Source organism: Globicephala melas, chromosome 4 (genome assembly GCF_963455315.2).
Source record: "Globicephala melas chromosome 4, mGloMel1.2, whole genome shotgun sequence".
Lineage (NCBI taxonomy): Eukaryota > Metazoa > Chordata > Mammalia > Artiodactyla > Delphinidae > Globicephala > Globicephala melas.
Window position 1 is genome coordinate 42,457,809 of NC_083317.1, and position 20,742 is coordinate 42,478,550.

A 20,742-nucleotide genomic window follows, 5' to 3' on the forward strand; every position below is an offset into this window, starting at 1 on the left:
GCTATAGGTTGAGCACTTACTGTGTGCCACAAGCATTGTGCACCTTACTTACATGTCTTATGTAATTTCACCACATCCCTATGGGATGGATATTTTTATTATCCCATCTTACTGATGAAATTCTGAGAAGTTAAATAATGTGTCCCAGGTCATATAGCTTGGAAATGGCAATTTTGGGATTTGAACACAGCCTGCTCTAACACCAAGTTTGTGGCTATCTATCAGAGTACCCATAATCCCTATGTGTTACTTGTTACTAGTGGAAACATACTGTACATCTTACAACAGAGTCCTTCCATGTCAGCCTTTCTAGTTTGGTATATAATTCAAGACTCAGGGATAACTGTAATAAGAGCTAAGTGATCACTTTCAACTTCTGGGAAGGTCACATTATTACCTATATTATGATACTGGTTCCTTAAGTAGAAGTATATCGGGTTCCTTTTAGACTCAATACACAGCTGTATTGAGTTGTGATTGTGTATGAATGTAACAAGCATGTTCTCCTTTTGCTTAAGCCTGCTTTCCTGAGATGTGCTCTTAATGCCTGGGTTCAGCAACTCAGCACCTTGCCAGTTCTTACCTCCTTGGTGTGGTGTCTTCTCAGGCAGTGTTCTTAGTCTGGAACGTCTTCATCCTTCCTCCTATTTTCACCTTCCCCTTGCTCGGCAAACTTCTACATTTTAAGAACTTAGCTGAGGCATCATCACCTTGTGTAAGAAGCTTCCCAGACCTTCTCCTGTATCTCTAGGCTGAATAAAGTCTTCTTGCTCTGTATTCCTTTAGCGTCTTGTATATATCGATAAGCATTTTAAACTGTCATAGTGTCATAATGTACAAATATTTGTTTACATTTTAGTCATTCTCATTAGATGATGAGCACTCTGGGATAGAAATGATGTCTCAGGCATTTTTGTGTCCATAGTACTCAAATGCCTTATGTACTTTTATTGAATTACTGCCTGACCAAATGACTAAATGATTGCTTTTATTGCTAGTGTCAACTTTCTAGACACTATAAACCTAATAACACTGTTTATTATTTTTTCAATTGAAGGACTAGTGTATTTGATCAATAATCATAAGACTAAAAAACATAGTTTTTTATTTCTCTGTTGTTACGTAGCATCACAGCCAAACTGTTCCCAATCAGTGATAATTTATCTTATTTTAAAAAGTTATAATGACATGTACATTTTAAAATGTGTTAGATTGAATATATTCAGTGGTTAAAGAGTTCCATAGAATTTTGAGTGTTAGGTGATCGTTAGCCTTTTAAACCCATTCTATTCTGAAAGTATAAATTTAATGCTTTGTTATCAGGCATTGCAGTAATTCATGCTGTGATTTCATTTGTACTGCTAATGTTATGTTTTTTCATTAAGGCTTTAATTACCTCAAATATTTAATTAAAGCTGTGTTTTCAAGTATATGGCATAATGATCTTAAAGATTAACTGTGTACTTGCAAGTGTAGTCAAAATAAAAATAGAAATCCAGAGAGACTTATTTCGTGCCAGTCTCAGCATGATTATAATTTTCCAAAGTGATTTTCATGTTTGAAGAACTTTTTTTTGTTTGAACCTAATATTCTGTTTTTAAAAAAGAAAGCTTTTAAGGTAAAATCTAACATTTTTCCTTGATAGCTGCTTTAAGAGTAATGTTTCAAAGTGTGTAAAAGTAATTATTTGGACAGTGTTTTTTTTTTTTTAAACTGAAATCTTGACAAGAATGGAGCGGGGGAAACATAAAATGCTACCTTTGTAGTAGAGAATGAAGGGCCATTTTCCTTAAAAAGGTATATTTGAGATTTTTTACTCTGGCTCATAAGGGATGGGAAAAGGATCCATGATGTTCTTAGGAACTGCTGACCCAGTTGATATATGTTTGCAGTATGGTCTCCTGTGACTTCTAGAATAGGCATGGTCAGCTGCTATCTCTTCCTGTGCCTGCCTGTGCTTTCCCTTTACAACAGTCATCACACATAAATCTCTAATGCCTCTTTTCTTTCTAGGCTCTAAAGTTTATGATGGCTAGGGATTGTGGATGTTTGTTTGGTACTGTGTAATCGGTGCCTAATCAATAGTTACAGAATAAGTGATGCAAACAAGCAGAAAATGGGGATTTGTTCCCCAAAAGTAATTGTTTTGGTCATGGTGATGTTTGAAGCACTGTAGATCTTGAAATAAATTGTTAAAGAGCAATTGAATTAGCTTTACTATTATGGTCTAATTCATTATATATCTAGTAACTTCAGTTATCCAAAATATTGTTTAAATGCTATACAATCCATCTTTTTTGGATAGTCATTTGTTATATTTTATTTAAGAAATTATTTTGTACTTAAATTTTGTTCTTTGATATTTGGACGTTATGAATTCTTCAAACAAAATAGTAGAGTTATACTCTACATATCTCAAAGCTTCCATAAGAAGTAAACATATTTTTCAAAGTTGATAATACAGGTAAAACTTTCCCGTGGATAGAAGTATCCAGACCTCACATTCTACCTCGGATCCGTAATTCATAATCTGCTGTGTGCCTCTTTGGCATTTCCACTGACCCCACCACTGACTGACTGGGAATGGGGTGTGGGGATGCTACTGGTTGTGACTTACCACTGACTCGAGCAGAGACGTACTTTCGTTTATTCTTCACGGTGGATATAGGGATGGTTGAAGCATTTACAAAAGACTAAGGCTCCTGGATAACAAAGGAAATTAACATGAAGAGTAAATTAATTTCACTTACAAAAACCAAAGTCCTCACCATGGCGTACAAGGCCCTACGTTATCTGGCCTCTGATGCGTTTCTGACTTCCTGTCCTTCTTCCCTGCTCCTGTCTCACTGGGTTTTACCACACTGGCTTCCTTGCCTTTGCCCCAGCTGTACTCTCTTGCCCCAGATATTTGCATAAGTAACTCCCTCCTTCAAGGCCTTACTCAGACTTTACCTTCTTTCTCAGTGAGGCCTGCCCTGATCACCTTATGTAACTACAATCCATATCCTGCTCTACTTTATTCTTTTTTCTGTAGTACCTAATCACCTCTAACGTATGATATAACCTATAATTTCCTTATTTCTTATATGTATTATATTGTTTGTCTCCTGTAACTAAAATGTAAGTTTAATAAGGGAAGGGTTTCTCTATCAGTTTTTGTTTTTCATTGTTGTTGTGGTTATTTAAATAAACAAGTGTATCTCAGGTACCTAGAACACTGGTGTATGGTATACAGAAGATGGTCGGTAACTGTTTGTTTAATAAAGAAGTCCAGATCCAAGAAAGCCAGGCCTAGACAGATGAAAAAACACCCTTTCTTGCCATCTAAGTTCTGCTTTTTAACCCTTCTTGGAATGATTGCCAGTGAAGAATGACTGTACTTGGTAGAAACCCTGACTCTACCCCATGGGAATGTGGCCCAGTTATGCTGTGGCTTTCTCTCTATATTGCCAAAATGGTGTTAATAGATGGTCTCATCATTTATACTAAGCAGTAGTTAAGCCTGGAACAGAAATGAGCTTTAGTGGTGGAGTGAATCGCTGAGATAATAGGACCAGTATAGTAGGTTTGTTCCTTTATAACCTGCCCCAGGTTTGAGAAGTTCGTAGGAGTTAAGTGAATTAGGTTCTGGTTCTGACTGTAACCAATTCATTGTCTTATCTTATGACTCTGGACTTATGTTTCTTCAATAGTAAAATTGAACTGGATTGTATTTTTTTTCTAACTCTGTGAAGTTTAGCTATATCATCAGAAACATTTTAAGCTTTATAATTTAGGAACCCTCTTTCAAAATATGTTAGCGCTTAGGTTAATAATCATGTTACTATACTATGTTTAAGATTTATACTTGGTAAGGTGCTGCATATATAAAAACAGTTGAGCATAGTAGTAGTGTCAAGAACCTAACAATCATTCTTTTCTTATGTAATTTCACAAGAAAAAACAAATTTGTGCTAATCCTTAGACTTCAGTTAACTAGAAAATTGAGTCTTTAGACATGATAGATAACTCATGCTAGGATCTATCTCCCTCCTTGCTTTCTCTCTTCTTTCCCTTATTTCTTCTCTATCCTTCAGGTTATCTACTGTACAGTTTTCCTTTTTTTTTTTTTTTTTTTTTGCTTAGAGAACAAAAGGATGACACTTTACAGGTATTTTTCAAGAATTTTGTTTTTTGAATATATATTTTATTCATCATTGTACCCCCTAGCATCCAGCAGATTGTCTTGTACATATAGATGCTCCTTAAGTGTTGCTTGGATGAATGAATTTGCTTTTATTTTTACCTCAATACTTAATTGACTCAAAGTGATTTTTTAATTTTTATTGTTTTAAGAAAGGTGACTCTTGTGATGGTGGGACTTGATAATGCTGGTAAAACGGCAACAGCAAAGGGAATCCAAGGAGGTAAGCTGAAAAAATTTATTATTAAATTACTCTGATTTATTTATTTACATTGCTTTATTACATATTCATTGGGTACATATACTGTGTACTCTATTACTTTATATTCTTAGTATACTTGAGGCTAATGTGGTGAATAGACTCTGGCTTAATAGTACCAGCCTGTTATGTTTCAGATTTGAATGAATGCAGAGGCTCCTCGAGGTTTTTGATCAGCTAAGAGGGATCGCAGCTGTCTTCTAGCCAGTAGGAAGGAAAAAGTAAAAAAAGGACATGCCCCTGCCTTTAACGATCCCTATCTTCTACTTACATTTTCTTGGCCAGAATTTAGTCACAGGGCTACAGCTAAATGAAAGGGAGGTAGAAATACAGTTAGCCAGCACAGTTCTCTTTGCATTTTTTGATTTTTTTTCAACATGATGTGTAATTTTTACAGTTACATTAAAGATACATTAAAGGGTTTTATGTCATTTATATTACATCTCATTGGATGTATTTATTTAGTCTTAATTTAATGCTTTGTAACTACAATATAGAGGTACTATACTAGTGAGTTTGTTGTGTACCCAGAAGATGTAGCACGAGCCAGGCATCTTGAGGGTATGAATTGGGAGAAAACCTAACATATATTTGTTCCTGAAAATGGATTTTGCAACTAGATATCATGCATGACAGATAGGGAGCTTTTATTTATGGAAATTCATGAAAAAAAATTGACACCTTGAAAAATTTGCTGTTGGAGAAAAACATTTTGTCACCCCCAATTAGTTGCAAACTATATATTATTGTTTGAGGAGGCTTCTAAAGCCTTTTTGTACCCCTCATGCTGTCACCTAGGTTATATCCTTGCAAAGCACTCACTGTCACCATCTAAACCAAGGGTTTGCAAACTTCTTCTGTAAAGATCCATATAGTAAATATTTTAGACTTTGAGAGTCATATGGTCCCTTTCCCAGCTACACAGCTCTGACATAGTAGTGCAGAAGTAGCCATAGAAAATATGTAAACAAATGAGCGTGGCCATGTTCCAATGAAACTTTATTTATAGACCCTAAAATTTGATGTGTTATGAAACATTATCCTTGGGGTTTTTTTGGAAATTATTTTAAAATGTAAAACACATGCTTAGCTTGAGGGCCATGTGAAAACAGGTGGCCAGCCAGATTTGGCCTGCCGGCCATGAAACCTTATCTAAACGTTTTCTCTTTCATTCCTTCAAAGCCTTATGTTCAAGGGAGCGGGATCCAGGAATGTGCTAATCAGACTGTCTAATTATTTGTGTGTACTTAGAACAAACTCTTTCGATCAGGCCTTCTTCTTCTGAATTCCACCTCCATTAGCTTCTTTTTCTGAGTTTAGAAAATGTTCAAAGTGTCACATCATGAACAAAAAGTCAAAGCTGCCTTCAACTTTGAGCTCCCCTCTGGCTCTGTTTTTGTTTTTCATTTCATATTTACTCTTCAGCCTACTCCAGTGACTGATTTCTTACCATTTTTCTTTTTTAAAGATTCCAGTTATATAGAACGACTTGAAGTTTTTCAAATTGAGCCTTTTGATACCTTTGTGATTTTGTTTATGCTGTTCCCACTTGCCTTATTAAAGAGAATATCAACTTATCCTTAAAGACGTTATCTACTTATCTCTAAAGATGCTTGTTTGTCGTATAGTCTCCTTCTTTATGAAGTTTCTTCTGATCTCCTGCTGCCCTCACCCCTTACCACCACCGTCAGTACAATTGACCACATCCTCTGTTTATGTCTACTCTTATCTGTATCTACTTGTATAGCTACTTAATTGCCCCTCTTTTTATGTATTACTCTACCTCTCCAGACTATAAATTCCCCAAGGGCAGTTTTACTTATTTTGGTGTCCCAGTTCAGGCCATGCCTTAGTAGGCAGTCTTCCTAAAACATTTCTCCCATGGCTTCTCTTAGCTTATTTCTGTTTTGTTTTTTATTAAAATTTAAAAAAAAATTTTTATTGTATATTTCCTCCTTTCATTTGAGATAATCTTCCTCTCCTACTGTGTTGCCGTTGTCTGTGTCCAATATAATATAATTTTATTATAGCTTCCTAATCTAAGAGTACTTTCCCTATCTTGAGGTTCACTTCCTTCAATCAGCTTCTCTTCTTCATGGCTGTCAAAGTGATTGCATTAATAGGATATAGGTTCAGTTGTGCTAACAAATAAGCCTAAAATAACAGTGGTTTAATAAAATAGTTTATTTCTCTCTCATATTACAGCACAGGGAAAAGTAGTCTAGGGCTGGCATAGCAGCTCTCTGGTATTAGAGACTCAAGTTCCTTTTCCTGTTTGCTTTGCCATTCCTAATGTTCTCCCTTGCCTACCTGGTCCAAGGTGTCTCACTACTACATGTGCATTTCAGCTGGAAGGAAGAAGTAAAGGACAAAGGGAGGCTATCCTTCTCTTTTTTTAAAGTATGTGAACCAGAAGCCACCACATCATTGCAGTTCATAGGCCATTAGCTAGAACCCGTGGTGTTCCAGAGCTGGTTGCTACTTGCTATTATTGGCTCATATTAGGCAACGAGAGCCAGTTAGGCACCTCTCCTCCAAACTCTATGTTCAAGTGCCTCATATTGGTAATTTGAAATAGTCCACAGCGGGATTATTTACACCATGACAATTGGAAAACACTACCTATCAGAGTTCCACAGCCTCCAAAGCCAGTTAAACATTTAACAGTATACCACCAGCACATTATCTAAAACCTGTTCTCATGGCCACCCCTAGCTGCCATAGAGACTGGGGATTACATTCTTTATCCTGAACAGCCATGTGCTCAGCTAAAAAATCCAGGATTCTCTGACTTTCCAGTATTATTTCCTAATAGTTCTAAGGAACTGTTGTTATTTTGGGTGGGAAAATTCTTTGTGTAAATTGGTCCCTAGCATTGTTGACATTAAGACATCTTTATTATATCATAGTTATTTGTTTATGTATATATTTCTTCTTTTTCCAGCTATATAAGTGCTCTATAAGATCAGAAAATATTAATAAATTTTATTAATCTTTGTATATCTAGGACCTTTCATAGTACTTAGCATATAACATAAGCTCAATAAATAGTTATTGATTATATATTTTCATTTTATCTTGAACTTTGTAGGCATTGTCTTAACACATATGCTTTACTGAAATCCTCAGGATTAGGGACCATATGTGTTTGAACGCCTGGTTCTTGTATGATGCCTGATTTATAACAGGCCCTCAATAAATGATTACGAGCATGGATGGATGGGTAAATATATGGAAGAATGGACATAACGATAGCAGCTTCAGCTGTCCTAGCAGTCTGGTGTTGTAGTATTGAGAAGTTATATGCTTTGTACTGAGTGCTAAGGATACAAAGATAGTTACCAGCTATTGGGAAGGTATAGGCTATTGTGGAGACCAGCAAGAACACAGAATATTACAATAGATGGTGTAGGTGATACTGAAAGTAGGAAGGAATCATCAGAGAACGATTTACAGAAAAGGTCGTAACCTGAACATTTAGTCTTGAGTCTTGAAACACAGAATCATGAGTAGGAGCCAGAGGAAAGAACAGAGAAATTGGGGAGGGTGTTCCATGTATCAAAAGAAACAGGCTTTTAAAGTCCTGAATACCTGAATTTGAGTCCTGGCTCTGTCTACCATGTAACCTTGAAAAAATTACTTAATATGAATTGGTTTCCTGGGAATAGTGCCATCATTTTATCTGTACTTACATTGTTCCCCTGCTTGGAATTTTATTCTCCCTTCTTTGTTATAATTTTTTTGTCTTTTAAGACTTTACTCCTATTTCATTTCCTCTCTGAAGGCTTTCTAGGCCATGACTCACTTCTAGCTCCTCTTTACCCTTTTTCTCTTGAATGCCCTCCATCTTAGTTTGGGCTGCTATAATAGAATACCATAGACTTAGTGGTTTAAACAACAGGTATTTCTCACAGTTCTGGAGGCTAGGAGCTGCAGTCAGGGTGCCAGTATGGTCGGGTACTTAGTGAGGGCCCTCTTCTTGGTTTACAGACAGCCATCTTCTCACTTGTATCCTTATGTGGTGGAAAGAGAGAGAGGAAACAAGCTCACTTATGTCTCTTCTTATAAGGGCACTAATTACATCATGGGGGCTCCATCCTTGTGACCTCATCTAAACCTAATTACCTCCCAAAGGCCCTACCTCCAAATACCATCACATTGGGGATTAGGGTTTCAACAGATGAGTTTTGCCAGGGACATAAAAGTGCAGTTCATAATACCTTCACACTGTGCTTTCCAGTCTTGTTTGTAGAACATATAGGTTCTTGTGTTATTCCCATTAATGGGAATAACACAGTTCTCTCTGAATTGTACTGGATATTCTTTGAGGACAGCAACCCTTTTTTATTCATCTTTGCATTCTAATGCCTAACAAAGTCCTGGTACTGAGTAGGTATTCTGTATGTGTTATTTCCCTTATCCCTTCCTCAGGATAGTTGATTTATTTTCACTGATAATTTCCTGGGGGTACCTTTCAAATCATACTCAAAGACAGCTGCCTATTTTAACTGTGAAGCCAGTTCTGGCCTGGACTAGATCCACATTTTTAAATGTCTAGTTTAATTCTGTTTTTGGAATATATGGCTGCTTATATTGCTTCTAAACTTGCCTTTTTCTCCTTCTAGATAAGGCAGGTCTTTTAAAAATTTGACTTGTGATGTCTGTTAACTTCCTAGAGAGCTGTGTAAACTGCATTAAGATGCTTGCTGAAAGGGAATGGTACATTGCAAGTCTGTTTCTCTGTCACACCTAAGCCTAACAGCAAATGCCTCTCAAATTTATCTTTTTTTTTTTTTTTGTGGTACGTGGGCCTCTCACTGTTGTGGCCTCTCCCGTTGCGGAGCACAGGCTCCAGACGCGCAGGCTCAATGGCCATGGCTCACGGGCCCAGCCGCTCCACGGCATGTGGGATCTTCCCGGACCGGGGCACAAACCCGTGTCCCCTGCATCGGCAGGCGGACTCTCAACCACTGCGCCACCAGGGAAGCCCTCAAATTTATCTTTGTAATAGCAAATGTTTTGCTGAATGTGGGAATGATAAGACCCTCTAAACCAGTGTTGTTCAGTAGAGCTATTGCAATGACGGACATGTTCTATATTGGCTGCGTCCAGTAGGGTGGGCCACCAGCCACATGTGACTTTTGAGCACTAGAAATACAGCTTGAACAACTGAGGAGCTGAATTATTTTATTTAAGTTTAATTGATTTAAGTTTTAAAAGCCTCATGTAGTTTGGTGGCCACTGTATTGACCGTGCAGCTGTAAACAAAGTACAGTGGAGTAGTATGTGTTGTGAATTCTAGCGATGAAGAGAGAATGGAAGAGACAGACATGAAGTTTGAACTCTTCTCTGTAACCACTGAGTCACTTGGTTCTGTTAATCTTTCATGAGTTCTCTCTTGCCATTCTTCTATTTTTATTTTCATACCTCTCCAAAAAGTGGCTATCACTCTCATTTTCAGTCCATTCTAGAGACTTTTGCAAAGATGAATCTGAAGAAAGACTACTTAAGTCACCTTAATTATGTTATTGGTCTGCTAAAATACCTTCCGTGGCTCCCAATTCTCTATCTTCAGAACCCTCTTCATTGTACATTCAGGCTTAAGGGTTTGCTCCAACTACAGTGTTCAACTTGTGCGTGCATCTTGCTTTTACCATTTCTATTACTTAGGTCACTCATCTGACTGTCTAAATCCTACCGAGCTTTAAGGCTTAGGTCCCAGCTCCTAGTTCAAGTCTTGAACCTTAGTGATCTTTTTAATCTCTTACTGTCATTACCTCTCTGGCAGTTATAATTGTATACATCCTGTACCTTCTTCTTTGTGCTGTCATATGCAGAAGTCCAAAGAAATTCAATTATAAATTTATGAGAATATCCTGTATTCTATTCTTGTAGAAGAAAATAAAATCTACTCATTGTATTTGCAAGCTGTCCTTAAAAGTCTCTTTATTGCAATTATAGATTTAATTCAGTTAATTAAAAAAGAAAGGTCCTATACTCTTCATAGCTTCTCTCATTATTTGGTTGTTCTAGACTATTCTCTAAATGTTTAGTTTTTCTTTATAACTCCACAGAGGTTGTAATGGTCCTTGGGGATGGCTGTGGTGTTGAAGGTTGAAATTTTTATTGTTTGTAACTTGGGGAGTCAGTGGCCTTAAAGGCAAGAGTTCATTTGTTTATTTATTCTACAGATCCTTATTAAGTACCCATTATATGGTGGGCATTAGTTTAGGAACTGGGGTTATATCAATAAAAGCAAACAAGCAAACAAAAAAAACAGACAGAAATTCCTATCTGCAAGGAGTGTAAATTCTAGTTGGATATTTTATAGTATCTACCTTTCCCCCAAACCAGTGTGCTTAGATGTAACGCTTATTGTGTAAGCAAATAATAAACATTCTATTTAGTACTAGAGTATGATGAATAACACATTTATGTCATTTAAGTGGTGAAGTTAAATTAGTGTTATTAATTTAAGGTCTAAAGATTCTTTCTTTTATATCATTTGAAACAGAGTATCCTGAAGATGTAGCACCTACCGTTGGATTTTCCAAAATTGACCTTAGACAAGGAAAGTTTGAAGTCACCATCTTTGACTTGGGAGGTGGAAAAAGAATTCGGGGAATCTGGAAGAATTACTATGCTGAATCTTACGGAGTAATATTTGTTGTGGATTCGAGTGATGAAGAGAGAATGGAAGAGACAAAAGAGACAATGTCAGAAGTGATAAGACATCCTAGGATATCGGGAAAGCCTATATTGGTGTAAGTAATGTTGGTGTCATTGTAAACCTAGAGACAGCAGCATTAAGTCATTAAATTTACCTAAGTTACAAAATACTGAATAAGGTAAATTGTCACACCCTCGTATGATAAAATGTATGTAATTTACTGGGAGTTGTTAATATACCAAGGCCTTATTATAATGCTATCTGTAGAGGTTAAGCACAGAGGCTATGTAATGAAGAAATCTTATAATTAGATCTCCTGGGTTTTCAAATGTAAACTCTTTGTTTTATTTGATCATTTACTTTTGTCAGATTTTGAAAATGGTCTATTAACAAGGTTCTAAAATGTTTTTCAATTTATTTTCCTCTTTTAATAACTTATTTATGTTTTGCCTCTGTCCTTTTTTTCTTGAAGAGTATTCTTGTTTGAAAGTTATTTAGATGGTTTATTCTTTTAATGCCATGTTGATTTCTCAGTTTTTACTACTATATTTCCGAACTGAACATGTGATCTGTGCCATTATCAACTTAGTTGTATGCTTAGCATCATTTTGTCCAGCTGCCTAAACATTTAAAAAAAATTAAGTGACAAAGGACTTTTGCACTACCCGCCCTCATAGCATTTCTGCATAGTAAACACCAGATGGTGCTATAACTTTGAGACATAGTAAAGTGAAAGTAGTTTAAATTGCTCTTAAAATTGGAGTAAGTGGAATGTGTATTTTGCCTTCTTGTCCCTTTTCCCTCGTTCTTGTGTTTTATTACTAACAATTAAAAAAAAACCCAAACAACCTATCACATGGTTAACTGAGAAATTGCAAGACAGAGTTCCTCAGTGGTCCTCAGTAATAAATGAACATTTTTAAATGAGGCAGTTTGGAAGCTCTGATTACAAAAAGTAAAACTTTATTGTATCATTTATTGTTAAGCTTATACTGTTTAATTTTTATACATTTAACTAATTAAAGAAGTTATTTGATATATATATATAATTAATTCTCACCTTTATTGAATATGAAATAGATTTTAATAGATATGTATACAAAGAGTAAACTTTGTTGAACCCATAGACTAAATTAGTCTCTATAAATGTTTAAGCATAGAACCAGTGACTTCTAAAGCAAAAAGTATTAATGACTGTTGTTCATTTGTAAAATAATTGAGTGTGCTTTTTTAACCCAATAGTTATTTATTTAATTTATTCTTTTATTCATGTATTCTCTCATGCATTTATTCATTCATACATGTACTAATTCGACAAATATTTATTGAACATCCACTGTGTGCTAGACATTGTTCTGGTGATAGGGATACCTTTGGGAACAAAAACAATAAAACTCCATGTATGATCTCAGGAACTTACATTCTAGGGGGTGACACACAATAAATGTAATAAATAAATTGTACATTAGGTGATAAGTGTATTGAAAACAAAGCAGGTAAAAGAAGATCAGGAATCCTATGGTGGTAGTGGTGACAGGGGCATGTTACTCTTAAAATTAGGATAATCATACTAGGTCATATTGAGAACATGACACTGGAGGTAAGAGAGTCAGTCATGCAGATAGATGTATGTGGCAAAGCCCTGAGGCAGAGGCATGCAGTTTGTGTCTGCAGTGTTTACTGAATAATCCAATGTCAGCAAGATATCTGCTTTCAGTTCTGTCACCTCTCTCAGCTAGTGAATTTCCAGAATTGGAAAAAAACCCAACAGCTCACAACTAGGATGATTGCTCACCATTATAATTTCATAGTCAGTGCGATCTCACAAAGACATGGGAATTAATTAGGGATCAATAATATGTTTATGAAATATGGAATGGTTTGCCATTTGATAAGTTTTTCTCAAAGGAGTTTTACAACCATAGAATTTTTATTAATAAAGGTAAACTTTTTGAGATGTGTGTGCTTCAGAAATATACAAAATTTACTAAAAAGTAAATATTCTCTTTTTTTTTTTTTGGCCACACTGCACGGCATGTAGGATCCTAGTTCCCCAACCAGAGATCGAACTCACGCCCCCTGCATTGGGAGCGCAGGGTCCCAAGCACTGGACTGTCAGGGAAGTCCCAAAAAGTACATATTCTTAATAAATTTAGAAGATGTAGGAAAGAATGAGGTTAAAAAAAAATGATTGACCTATCATGCAGAGCCAGCCACTGCTATCATTTTGATGAGTTTCCTGTGCATATTTTTGTAAAACATGTAACGTATGCAGTGTTCATATAATACATAAAATTTTCTATCCCACTCTTTTTTCTGTTTATAAATCCATCTTGAATATCTACCCTAGTCCCATATTTGGAAGTTCTCCTGTTTACCTTTTTCTCTCTGACCTACAATTAATTTGTCTTTTTGATGTTACTATCTTAATATCGTTTGAGTCTCTTTACTCCTCTCTATCCTCTTTAATGTTACCTCCTTTCAGCCTTTCTTCACTTCTCCCTTGTGTTACTGATTACTCTCCTAACCAGTCTCCCTGGTAGCAGTCTTGCCTATTCTCTAAGCTCTCCTCTACATTGTTAGCAGGAGCCCTTTTCTTTATTTGATATTTTTCAAATTACAAAATTGGTACATGCTTTAATAAGTGAAACAATGCAAGAATAAATAAAGTACTTGAGAGCTCTGTTTTAAATCCAAATTTGATCATTTTACTTTTCCTCTGCTCAGAGTCCTTCAGGTTGCCTCCATAGCTCCACACAGATAGGAAAGTCTGTGTTTTAACTGACCCTAGCACATAATAGGTATGGCATTGAAAAGTCCATTGGATAGTAAGTGGGAGGGGCGTCCAGTAGAGCCCTAGTAAGCTGAGTGCTAGGGGCTAGTGGGTGTGGAGATGTAGGGGAGGCTACCTGAATTAGGAGGCTGGCTACAGTGCTCCTTGTTGCACATAGCTGCTTCCTTCCTGCCCACGGACATTTGGACCTCTCATCTGCGAAATTCTATAATGGCATCTAATTTCTTCCGATCACCACTTGTCTGTCTGAGCCTAAACTAGTTGATTTAGGACCTACAAAGCCTCTCAGAACTCACTTCAACCCCTTGATAATTTTCTCTTCCCACCCTCTAATAATGAGCAAACAGAGGAAAACAACAGACCTCTGAGAAGATTCAGTCATTCAACAGAAGGAAAGAAACCTGAAGAATTATTATCTTGCCTGTAATCATGAAATTACAAATTGGTAGAGCAGGATTCATTCATGCTATGGGAAGCAGAGTAGATGACCACGATAGCAGGTCCTGGACACACTAGCTCTGCCTGACCTGATTCTGCACAGCAGTCTGACAGCATGTGTCATTGCAAATGAAGCCTCAGTCACATTTCACTTTATGTCACAGATGTGAGGGTTCTCTTGAAAGGTCAGAGTCGTAGATCACTAGGCTTCGGTGTTTTATTAGCTCGGAATTTCTGTTTGGCAGTTCTCTAGTATTTACTGCTTAATCAGCATAATATTCCAGTCAAAATCTCTGAAATAAATGGTGAAAAGGTGAAAAAACATGGGTTTAGAGAGAAGACAGAGAATCTGAAACCTGGATTCTAAAAGTTGTGTATTTGTTTATGACCCTGACAAGTCACTTTACTTCTTTGGACTCAGTGGTTAAATGACTCTTCTTTAATAAAAGTAACTGTAAAATATAGTAATTCTGGGATTGTATTCAGCTGTGTATTATAATGTGGACCTTAGTATAGTCTATGCCAAGAATCCATTTTGGTAAAGAGGTAAAAGTGATTTGTATTCCTTCTAAAGAAAGTAAAAATGGATGCCATGCAAATATTTGGTCTGTTATCATGCTGAGTTGTTTATTTACCTAGAATAGAAAGTCTTTTTTCTCTCATGTCTACTATAGGTTAACTTGAACCTCTACTCTGGTTAATTAAGGTATGAATTATATTACCTACCCTCACATTCCCCCCACCACATACATACTCTTGCTTTAACCATTTATAATTTAAATATTTATTAAAAGCTCTAATACTAGATAGTCTTGACAGATAAAGAAGACCTTTCCAAGAGAAAAAGTAAACAACTTTTGCAGTGATATAAGTAGCACTGAAATCAGTAGTAATTTCAAAATTTAAGCTCAACATCCACCGTAGAAATTTTCCATTAATAATACAAGGTACTATTTGTTGATTCCTTGTGGAAAGGGCTGAGCTAGGAGGTATTTTAAACATCTTAACCTATTGAAATTTTCAGCAGCCCAAGATTACACCAATGTTATATAAGAAGGCACATGTTCTTTCTGCATCTCTTCTTTCTAGTACAGTCTTGAAAGTTGCCCTCAGAGCGATTGTAAATTACCCTTCATTTTTGGTGGTTGAATCTCCTAATACTTATAACTGAAATAACTCTGGAGATCCATAGGCTAAAATTTCCTCCCAGGATAATAACAATTCTACTTGTGTTAGCATACTTGAACTCTTGGAGTGATGCCACTTTCTCATTATATACTGTCTGCTTTTCTGTGGAGTTATATGACCTAACTTAACTTTTGGTCAGACCTCACAAATTAGATGCTTCACAACAAAAATGTATAGGGGTTTCACTCAGGGAAGAAAACATAATATCTCATATATGATCTGGCTAGATGTTATGCACATTTCAGTAAAAAAAAGTTTGACCTGGAGGTCTTTGCACCGTGGGTGGCTTCCCAAGACCCTCTGAAATCACATACACAATTCTGAGTGCATGTGTATTTTTCTTGGGAGCAGATTCTAGCTCTCATCAAATTCCTAAAGGATTTCATGGCCAAAGAGGTTAAAAAAAAACATGGGAGTGAGTTTTTATATTAGGAGAAATAATAAGCAGGGTTTTATTATTCATAATTTTTTTATTGATATCGGACTTTTGTCTCCACCCTCTATATGCCTATTTGACTCACCTTTCTTCTAGACAGTATTACAGGAAACTGTTAGTTTGCAAGTTTCTTTGAGTCATATTCTTTCTTATAAGTGCCCAAGAGAAGTTAATTAGGTTATGGGTTATCCTAATACTGTTCTTAGAATTTGAGTCAAATGGACTTTCATGAGTCAGACCTTTCAATAAGAAATAGGAGAACCTGGGTCCTTTTCAGAATTCTGGAAACCCATAAGTATGAAAGTATGGACTACCTATGTCACTTAATCACTTGATCCTTAGTTGTAGTGGTGGGTCCCTTAATTTACTATTTTTACCATCTGAAACCCCTACTCACTTTATTTATAGGGTCCATTGGCTTAAGATTTCTTTTCTTTCAGCGCAAACTTACCAAGCTGTCATCTTCATCAACTTTATTTAGTTATACTGTTGACTCACCTCTACATTTCCTTACTGAGGGCTTCCTTTTGTCTGTAATGGCATCCAGCTTCACTAACAGCAGCTGTAGTTTACAGTAAAGCTTCTCAGCTGGTTGACTTCCTAGGTAATTTATGCACAAAGAGCCTGTAGGGGTTCCCATCCTTTCCCTCCCCTGTCCCAGCACACTCTATTGTAAAACAAAATAACGAAGAAAAACCTGTCGACAGTGTCGTCAGGTGGCAAGATGTTATCTAGGGATCACCTGTATCAGCATCAGACCAGACCTGCTGTATTTTTTAGGGTGGGGCCAAGGATGCCTCTGGCTTTTTCACAGGTTCTCCAGATCTCTGTGCTGCACAGCAGAAATTGAGATCTACTGGTGCAGGGGAAAGCATGGGCTTTGAAATCAGCCAGGCCTTGAGTAGGTTACTTAATCTTCCCCAGCTTCTATGTCTCCACTTGTAAATAAGGATTTTAATACTTCTGTTGTCCTGTGAATTCTAAAATAACGTATTTAAAGCATCTCATTCAGTGCTTTACTAGTTTTCTGTGCATGCGATGGTGGATATGAATAGTTACTATTGATGATATGCTGTGTCTAGGTAGAGATGAATTAGGAGAGCTAGTTTTAAAGTGGCATATGTGAATTCAAGCTACATGAAGCTTTTGATTACAGAAAATGACATGGCTTAGTGGGTAAGAATAGGAACCCAAGTGCTCAAAATAATTATTGCATACTTTCTGAACCAGTAGATTCCTAATAGAGTGCCTCCGATGCTTAAGAATTTTTTCTTTTAAGGTAGTAATTTTAAGGAAAAAATGGCTACTTTTAGTGCCTATTGTGTGTGAATAAACAAAATGTTCAGCAGCTAATTAAATATGTTTATGTTGCTTAGGTTAGGGTGCTTTTGAAATATAACAATGAAAATTGTATGTGATATATTGCTCTGCTATGAATCTTTCTGTGATTAAGTCTTGCTTTAAAAGCAGTATGTTTAGATATAACTGCTACTAGAAAATTACTATTTTCTGAACCCATCTGGATATAATTATGCTAATGAATATTAAATAGTACTCGATATTTTCAGTTTTCATGATAAACAATTTAGGAACAATTATAAACAAGTATCAGTAAGGCACTACATTAAAGAATATAGCACAAGTTTAGAAGGGACAGAAGCAATATCTCTCAACCACCTGATTTAGCTGGGGAGTTTATCACTAGTTTTAAATTTATCTTTTTTTATAATGTTCCTTAAACATTTGAAGCTGACCTGTGGGAAACATCTTTTTCTCCGGTAATGCTTGTAACTGACACAGTAGAAAACTCTTCAATTTCTTTATATTTTATAAGTTAAAAATTATTTAATAGTGTTAGAAGACATATATATATATATATACATATATAGTCATATTCCTGTTCACATAAGAATTCTCTCATTTTCCCATCACCGAATTTGCTCAGTTATCTGCTTTTATTCCTTTGTCTTCCCGCCTGTAATATGGAAGAAGTGTTTCTGCTCCTGTCCAAGATCCCACCCCTTTCTACTATTGTATTGGGTTGGCCAAAAGGTTCTTTCGGTTTTTTACGTAAGATGGCTCTAGTAGCGCTTAGTTGTGTTTAACTTCATTCGAAGCAATTTTGTTAGATTGTGTGTGACAGCTGTCATATCAGGGTGCATTTAAAAAAAACTTATAAAAATTGGTGAATTTTTGTGTAGCCATTTTAATATTGAAGACGGAAGGAAAAAAGCAACATTTTCAGCGTATTATGCTTTGTTATTTCAAGAAAGGTAAAAATGCAACCGAAACGCAAAAAAAGATTTGTGCAGTATATAGAGAAGGTGCTGTGACTGATCAAATGTGTCAAAAGTGGTCTGCGAAGTTTGGTGCTGGAGATTTCTTGCTGGACGATGCTCCGCTGTTGGGTAGACCAGTTGAAGTTGATAGTGATCAAATCGAGACATTAATTGAGAACAACCAACATTATACCACTCGGGAGACAGCCGACATACTCAAAATATCCAAATAAAGCATTGAAATCATTTGTACCAGCTTGGTTATTTTAATCGCTTTGATGTTTGGTTTCCACGTAAGTTAAGCGAAAAAAACTTTCTTGACCGTATTTCCGCGTGTGATTCTCTACTTAAACGTAACGGAAACGTTCCGTTTTTAAAACAAATTGTGACAGGTGATGAAAAGTGGATACTGTACAATAATGTGGAATGGAAGAGATCGTGGGGCAAGCGAAATGAGCCACCACCAACCAAACCAAAGGCTGGTCTTCATCCAAAGAAGGTGATGATTGTGTATATGGTGGAATTGGAAGGGAGTCTTCTATTATGAGCTCCTTCTGGAAAACCAAATGATTAATTCCAACAAGTGCTGCTCCCAATTAGACCAACTGAAAGCAGCACTCGACCAAAAATGTCCAGAATTAGTCAACAGAAAACGCATAATCTTCCATCTGGATAATGCAAGACCACATATTTCTTTGATGACCAGGCAAAAACTGTTAGAGCTTGGCTGGGAAGTTCTGATTCATCCGCCATATTCACCAGACATTGCACTTCGGATTTCCATTTACTTAGGTCTTTACAAAATTCTTTCAATGGAAAAAATTTCAATTCCCTGGAAGACTGTAAAAGGTACCTGGAACAATTCTTTGCCCAAAATGATAAAAAGTTTTGGGAAGATGGAATTATGAAGTTGCCTGAAACATGGCAGAAGGTAGTGGAACAAAACGGTGAATATGTTGTTCAATAAATTTCTTGGTAAAAATGGAAAATGTGTCTTTGACTTTTACTTTAAAATGGAAGGAACCTTTTGGCCAACCCAATATATTATTCCTCCCCTTTCTTATATCGAGTTTCTCTCTCTGGATCATTCCCATCAGCAGAATGTGCTCTTGTGTTTCTTTAAGTATTGTGGAATCCTTTGGCTCTACATCTCTCTTCACATGTTGACTCCTTTTTATAGTATTCTATTCAAAATTCTGGAAAGAATTGCCTGTAGTGGATTCTGTACTTATTTATATCACACTCTTTCCTCAACATGCTCCATTTGTGCTTTCATTCCTACAATTCCTTGAAACTGCTCTTATTGTAGTCAACAAATTATCTCCATGATGCCAAATCAATTGTCACTTTGCTGTTCTTATTTTACCTAAAATTGAGTATTTCCTCAACTTTGTTTTCCTTTTAGCACTTTTGCATTACAGCATACTTTTCTTGATTTTCCTCCTACTTCATCGATGGTTCCTTCTTAGTCTTTTTTGTTAACTCCTCTTCTGCTTTAAGTCTAAATTTTAGAATATCCCAGGCTCTTTTCTGGGCTTGCAGTTTTTTGCATCTAGATACTTTTGAGGCCTTAAATACTGTTTATTTACTCAGAGGACCCAAATCTATAGCTTTGACATCTCCCAAGAGTTCCTACTGATATAGCTAATACCTTAGAAACCTCCACTTTGACATTTTATGGTCATCTCAGGTTCTATTGGCCAAAACAGAATTTCTTGATTTCCTTCTCATCCTTAGTGTTGAAACCTTCATCTCCTGTCTTTTCCCATCTCAGTAAAAGCTATCATAATCTAATCGGTATCCTGTAGATTCTACCTCTTAAATCTGTCACATTTTAGTCTAATTTTTTTTTTCATCATTACAACTTGGTATACAGTAGTTAAGAACTGGTTCTGCAATCAGATTGCCTAGGTTCAAATCCCAGTTCTCTGTGTACAGTTTCTGTGACCTGAGTCAGGTTACTTAACCTAGCTGTACTTCAGTGTTCTTGTTGGTAAAATTGTAAAATTATTAGAACAATGCTGGGACATAGCAAGGATGTTTTTTTTTTATTAGTCTTGAGTGTTAGTACTGCTGCTACCACCATCACCACCTCCACTCCCATCCTAGCTCAAGCCTCCATCATCTCTTAACTGGGACTATTGCATTAGCCTTCTAATTGTTTTCTATACCTATATGCTTGTCCTCTACTCACCTGCCCCAAATCCATTCTGACCCGTTCTCCGTACAGTAGACAGGATGATTTTTTCCCAAATATAAATTACATAACATTACTCCCAGGCCCAAAACCAGCTTTGCCTTTATTACACTTGCTGTAAACTTCAGACTTACGGGGCTTTACATCTAGCCCCTGCTGACCTTTCTTAACCTCATCTCTTACCTCACTGCTCTTTTCCCACTATGTACAACTGTACTGCTCATTCTTCTTTGAACGGAGTAAGTTATACCCTCCTCAGGGTCTTTGTACTATTTGTTTCATATGCCTGGAATATGTG

The 20,742-nt window shown here is 36.4% G+C and overlaps 1 protein-coding gene across 3 annotated transcripts in view; it reads left to right on the forward strand.

The window, feature by feature from the left end:
* The window catches only part of ARL13B (ARF like GTPase 13B), a 75,935-nt gene that overhangs the window by 11,278 nt on the left and 43,915 nt on the right, over positions 1-20,742 (forward strand). For 2 of the 3 annotated variants that reach the window (XM_030860983.3, XM_030860984.3), the window contains exons 2-3: positions 4,336-4,406; positions 10,957-11,206. In XM_030860983.3, coding sequence (XP_030716843.1) covers positions 4,336-4,406; positions 10,957-11,206 — 321 coding nt within the window. The remainder of the gene's footprint in view (positions 1-4,335; positions 4,407-10,956; positions 11,207-20,742) is intronic. The other variant, XM_060297938.2, reaches the window with a different exon arrangement.